Source organism: Lycium ferocissimum, chromosome 2 (genome assembly GCF_029784015.1).
Source record: "Lycium ferocissimum isolate CSIRO_LF1 chromosome 2, AGI_CSIRO_Lferr_CH_V1, whole genome shotgun sequence".
Taxonomy (NCBI): Eukaryota; Viridiplantae; Streptophyta; class Magnoliopsida; order Solanales; family Solanaceae; genus Lycium; species Lycium ferocissimum.
This window is the reverse complement of record NC_081343.1, coordinates 36,614,620-36,621,387: the sequence shown is the minus strand read 5'-3', so window position 1 is coordinate 36,621,387 and position 6,768 is coordinate 36,614,620. Positions and strand designations below refer to the sequence as shown.

At 35.5% G+C, this 6,768-nt stretch overlaps 1 protein-coding gene across 1 annotated transcript; it reads left to right on the top strand.

Moving 5' to 3' along the window:
* Window positions 1-256: 256 nt before the first annotated feature.
* On the top strand, window positions 257-6,191 carry LOC132035940 (autophagy-related protein 101-like). The gene is given in 8 exon segments (XM_059426123.1): window positions 257-559; window positions 638-674; window positions 1,592-1,677; window positions 2,216-2,311; window positions 2,672-2,834; window positions 2,937-3,099; window positions 5,839-5,896; window positions 5,898-6,191. Coding segments are annotated over 8 exon segments (669 nt in total). The 5' UTR covers window positions 257-526; the 3' UTR covers window positions 5,931-6,191.
* The last annotated feature ends 577 nt before the right edge of the window (window positions 6,192-6,768 follow it).

Sequence of the window (6,768 nt, the reverse complement as noted above, 5' to 3'; positions counted from 1 at the left end):
CTGGTGACTATGACATGATGTTATGTTAAAAAAAGAATCGAAAATTAACTGAACTGTACTGATACTGAAAAAAATTCGAGATGATGGAATGCTTTCGGAAAATCTAATTTTAATTCTATAAAATGAAATAATTAAAAAATTAATATGATATAGATTTTATAAAATAACCACCGAACTGTACCATTTACATCCCTATAAGTACTACTTAGTCCCGTTTTTGTTAAGACAGTGAAAAGTTGTTTCTGGCTTTTCGATTACTCAACATAACAATACAAATTACAGTACTTAATTTCCGAAACATAGTTATTTGCCAAAAAGATATTTTGCTGCTCACTAAGTATAATATATTGATTTAATTAAATCCGGAACAAGTCCAAAAATGAAACACTACTTAAATCCTAATCCGAAGTAACCACAATCGATTTCATCTAATTCCTGGTTCACTACGTTTACAAGCGAAACTCAAAACTTTACTGTAATTAGGGTTTATTACTACTTCTTTCATCTCCTCTATCAATCGTCAATCATGAATTGTGAAGTTTGTCAGCTAAAAGAACTTGTAAGTTTCTGTTAATTTTGACTTGTATGCAAATATATGAGCTATGAATTCCTTTTAATATTTCGCTTTTTGCTCAAGGATGTGGAGCACTTTGAGATACGAGAAGTTCTCCGATGTAAGTTTTGTTCCTTAGATTTGTCTCTGTTCTAATACATATGCAATTAGGGCGTTTTGATGGCTGAACTTTGATTTACTTTCAACTCATAGCTTATATTTGACTAAGTTTTGTGAATGATCCTAGGCTTATTCAATGATCTAGATTTGAGTACGCCCTCCGTTTCAATTTGTTTGTCTGGTTTTGACTTGACACCGAGTTTAAGAACTTTTGAATCTTGTGGTCTTAAATTAAAGATATGTAAAATGTACCCAAATGCCCTTTAATCTTGTGGTCTTAAACATGCCATGTGGAAAGTTGAAATTAAAGATTTGCCAAAAAGGAAAGTGACATTCTTTTGGAAACGGAGCAAAAAGGAAAAGTAAGACAAACAAATTGAAATGGAGGGAGTAACTGATTCCTCTCTAGAAAGACAATTTGGAATTTGTTCCTGTTGATGATGTTATTTTTCTTTTTGATATGGAAGTATTGGATGGTAGAAAATCATGAACAGTAGATATCTACATATTTAGTTTCCAAATACCACCTAGTAAGAGCTGAAATACTATAGAGGAAGTCCTGAGGACTAAAATGGACTAAGGCATGAAAATCAGATACCAGAAGTTGATTTAGATAAGACTTTGATTGTACAAGATACATACTTCAGTCTAGAGGTATTTGCTTATGTTGATGAATAACCGAACAACTTGTTTACATGTCACATTGTTCATGTGTTCTAAAGTGCGATGTTTTCTGGAAATCCTATCAGTTGTTGTTTTGACATTCCTCCTTTTGTGCTTTTGTTTGTTTACTATTTTGACGTCGGTTCCTCCTAGATTTCATCATTCAAAGATTTGCAAGCTCAGGGTTGCTAACAATTTTGGCTGTAGTTTGGATACACGTTTAGCTGTAACCTAAACAGTTGAGGTGAATTGCAGGTATTTTACACACAATTATGTTCCACAGAGCATTAGGCCTGTTGCGGCCGAAGGATGTTGATTTGGAACTTTTTGACATTACATATGTAAGTAATAAAATTTTATAGTATTAGGATTTATCAATTTTTCATCATTCTCTTTTTTTCATTTTTAATTAGTGTGGTGTGTGAAAACAAAAATGGAAAAAGGCATTGTGGCAGGAGGACTCTTGATTATTCAAAGACGAGACATGAGATGTGGATACGACATTATGAACTTTGATAAGGGAGTGGATGACAGCTATGACCTTTTGTTAGAAGCTAATATACGTTTTAATTTTTTAGAGAATGTGAATAAGTGGTCAAACGATCTGCTATTAGTGAAAGACGTTTACAATGACACATTGAACTTGAGGGAATCGCTGTATAACTTAGAACCAAAGGCGAGGTCCTTTAAATTATGTCAGTATAGAGGAGAGGTTGGCGTAATGCTGTGATATACCATGTGGTTTTTCCTTTCCCTATTTTTCAGGGGTCTTTTATGGTGGTGGCAATAAGTTGCTTATATTTATTTTTTGATCAGTATAAGTTGTTGAGATTTGTTTTTTATGGTATAATTTTGGTTTATTGTTCTTTCATTATGTAGACGCAGTGTGGTGATGTAGAGGTTGAAAAGAAAATTGAAGAGAAGATTAACCAATTCATTGATAGGGTCGAGAAGCACCCTAACAGGAAAAATCAGGTTAGTGGTTGTATTTTGTTTCTGTTGGTGATGATCACTGTTTTGGCTAATGGCCGTTCACTTTCATACTTTATAATTCTGTTCAATGTTTACATATTTTGTTAGCCATTTCTTTTTCTTAAATATGCTCTTTGATCAGGAGAATTTCTTGTGATTTATGGTGGTTTCTTATTTCATACTGTTTAGTTCTTCTATTGTATGTTGCATTTTTCTCAGGATATTGTTGCATGTAACCTTTTGACTAGTTGCGTAAGTATCTTGTGGAATTTTAATCAGTAGTGAAATCAGTACTGGTCTAAATATGTAAAGGAACTTTCTGTTACATACATATTTCTGTAACTGGATGGAAATAATATGCAGATTTGCCTATCCTTCTGTGAAGTAAAAAACAAACAGCCCTCATGGTTCGCGAGCAAAGTTGAACGTTTCTACTGGGAATACTGGTACATAAATTTGAATGTGGCTCATCATCCAAAGGGTCATTCTGGCAAGTCTCATCTCTCAAAAGTAGTTGACCCAGGAGGTACCAATCTTTTTTTTCTTGAAAAACATTTTTTCCATATACTACTTGTTCATTTATCAGTTCTGTAAAGGTGGTATAACCTTTTTTTTTGTTTTTTTGCAGAGAGTGCATCTGAGGAGGGCAGTGCTCGACGCACAGTGTTAGAATCATCTCTTCGTGAAGTTATGTTTCAGATAATAAAATTTGTAAATGAGAAAAAAGACCATATTCCTGCGATACCAAATCGCGAGTGTGTCACATTTCCCTATGAGATCACTATCTCAAGGTAATTTCCCCTTTCTCTAAGTTGTGAACATGTAATTAAGTTCTGTTACTCATCATAGATCGCTATACAAGTGGTTTGCTATTGTTAACTTCAAACTATCATTATTGATTTGCTGCTTTTGCTTTAATTTTCTGATTTATATTGATTGGAATTCTGAAATGCATTTGATTTCCTTGAGTTTCTTCCTGGATGAGAGAAGGTTATAGAAGTTATATAACCTGTTTGGCCAAGCTTCTAAAATCTGTGTATTTTGAAAAGTGCTTTTTTTCGGGAGTGCTTTTTGAAAAAGTATGTTTGGAGACTAGGAGTTTGTGTTTGGCTAATCAATTTGAAAAGCAATTGCCAATGTTGGAGCAACAATTTATGCTTGGACAAGGTTCCAAAAGTGATTTTGGGGGAGAAGTTGCTTGATTACTTCTTTTAGCTTCTAAAAAAAAAAAAAAAAAAAAAAGCTTCTGCTACTACTCAAAAGTCAAAAGCACTTGTTTTTTCTTTCTTCCTAAAAGCTTGGCCAAACATCCCAACTATCTAAAATAAACACTTAATTATAAAAATAAAAAAACACACACACACTTGGCTCTCCAGAAGCTTGGCCAAACAGGGCTTATAATCTGCTTTGGTAGGAGCAATTTGGTATTTATTTTTTGTTTTCAACTTTTTGCCATTGTAAATAGTTTCAGCTTACCGAGGACATGACCTTAGATAGGAGGTTGTGGAGGACTCAGATTAGGATAGAAGGCTAGGTTGCTTATCCTTTCACCATAGTAGTTGTAGGTTTGCTCATTCGTTTATTGCCATTTGATTTCTGCTTATATTTGTTGGGCCTTTGTACTTTGATTATCTTATTTATCTATGGTAGTTAATGCTCCTTTCTACCATGACTTCCTCGCTTTTGTTATTCCTCGTTTTCATATTGCTTTTGATATGCTTGGCCCTATCTGACCTTTTGCCTTGTTTTCCTCTTGTTTTCTCTCTTGAGCCGAGGGTCTTTCGGAAACAGCCGCCCTACCTTTCAAGGTGGGGGTTAGGTCTGCGTACACTCTACCCTCCCCAGATCCCACATGGTGGGATTCTACTGGGCTTCTTGTTGTTGTTGTTGTTGTTGTTGTTGTTTCCATTGTAAATAGGTTATCAGCTTATATGAATATCCTTTTTCTTTTTGAAAGAAAATATACTAAGGCCTTTACATGAGATATATCTCCTTTACATGAGATATATCTTCAAAATCTTCACATCTGTGGGGTTAATTGACCTAAGGAATCACTCTAGGGAAAAAAAGAATTATAGCTTCAGTACAGATGTTCTCCTTGTGTGCATAAAAGCGAGAGTGGAATCGGCTTATGATAACTAGTTATAGTCTGCAATCCTATGTTAGTCTGGGTTTTCCTTTTCTCATACTTCTAGCTTAAATTGATGTTGTTGCAGTTTACTGAGTAGGCACTTATTTCTGGGTATGATGACTTGACTGACTATTTGGGCTAATAATGTTCCTTATATACTTGTGGTATTTTTTTCTCATGTATGCTCATCTGTACAAGTAATGCACTTACATGTGCCACTTTAGTGTGTTGAATTGGTTAATGTGCTATTTTGGCTAATGCTTAACTGCTAATGAAAGGTTAAGTTAAGCTTTCATTAGCAGTTAAGCTTTAGCCAAAATAGCACATTAACCAATTTTTTTTTTTTTTTTTTTTTTTGACTCAAAAAAATTGGTTAATGTGCTATTTTGGCTAAAGCTTAACTGCTAATGAAAGGTTAAGTTTGTTGTAGGATATATGTGGATTTTGAGCCTCAACTTTAGTTAGCTATAACAGTTGCTGCATGCTCAGCCGTGGGTCTAGTACTTGGAACAGTTTCTTCCTTCTACTTCAGTTTTCTTCCTTCTGTTTCTAGTGGCTGGTTAATGAACTATTTCCTCTACCCGAAGTTTTGGCTATAGCACTTGCCGAGTAATTGCCTTGTGCAAAAGACGTACACTCAACTGTGGGTCTACTACTTAGATCAGTTTCTTCCTTCTACTGAATTTTGTTCCTTCTGCTTCTAAAGGCTGGTCAATAAACTATTTCCTCTGGTCGAAGTTCTGGGTGTTCCTACGGAGTCAAACTATTTCCTCTGGCCAAAGTTGTTTGAGGAAAAGTAGTTCGGAAATGGACGACTAATTACAATTGAGAACCAATCTGAGTGCCCTAGAATTCTGGTTTGACTCAATAGTTTGAGTGTCGTGGTTATATTTCGACATGTAGGTACATATATAGAGGATAAGTTACACTATACCTTACTTTATGTCGCCGCACAAGATATCTTGTTTAGCTGATGAAACTATGGTGTGTGTTAAGCTCCTCCTTCCATAAGTTACTACCATGATAAGATTGACAATGACATCAAGTTATTGGTAATGACTCCTCAAATAGACGAGGTCGTAAGATCTTGAGTTTAAGTTCCACTTTTTAGGGGAAAAACGAAAAGGTTAGGATGACAATAAAAAAATAAGTTGAATATTGTGTAAGATAAATTGAAGTAACATATTTGTCAGAAAGTTCATGGTAGTGAATAAGTACATGTTTTTGCTGAAGCCCTTTATAGGGAGGTCATTGTAATTCTGGAAGCTAGAGGATAGCTTTCTGGAACAAACTAGTACAAAGTACTACTTGACTTACATCTATACCAATATGTAGCTCTATTTTTAAAATATTTAACATGTATCACCTTACCAGCTAAGTTTTGTGTTACCTTCTTTAGTTCATCAGATTCTGCTTTTGGGATGGATGTGATCAGGAGGATGCTACAGACTGGGCATCCAACCATGCTCAGCTGATTGGAGAATGCCCTGATGGTGGCCAATCTTCCCTTTATCTCATTCATTTAGAGGCAAAGTGGTTGTTCATCCAGTGTTTGGTAATGTGAATACAGGCCGAAGTCGAGTATGGGTTCTCTCTAGTGGCCAAGGACTCGCACACAATTGAAAGAAATGGAAGCTACATGTACATATTTGCTAATCTACTAATGTACTATCCTTAATCATGTTTCATATTATAGTAAACGAAATATATTGCTGAATATTGTTACATGATCAATGTAATTAAATTTGCTTACCCTCCCCCGCTTTGCCTCTCCCCTCTTGTTCGTATATTCTATTTTGTTTACTCCAGCTGATTTGATCTCTGAATCAGCCTGGGTGGTCGTATCCCTTCCTCCCCCCCCCCCCCCGGCCCCCCGTTGTCTCTCTGATGTTTTTGTTTTCCGCATCCTGTTTAGTTTCTTCAAGATAGTTTAACTTGTATGAATGATGCTTCCTGACATGCCATAGGTGCCCACCTGAATCTTTATTCCATAAGTTTTCTGTCTGCATCCAGCATAATGAAGTCCCGAAGGTAAAAGATTTTGCATTCTGCCAAATCTCTGAAATGCTACAGAAACAAATTCCGCTAAGCTCTAAAATTTTTGAGTGAGATGGCCCAGATTATTTGGCCCTGCAACTATTACTCATTGCTACATTTGGGCAATTGGCGCGAATGCCCTTCAAATTCGCTGGTCTTTAATTTTTGCCCCCGTAATGCGTGGTCTTTAATATTTGCCCTTTTAAGCTAAAAGATAATAAGAAAAAGACTCTACTACCCCTATCCATAACATATAAAAATCTAAAAGTACGTAATTTAACCCCAAACATCC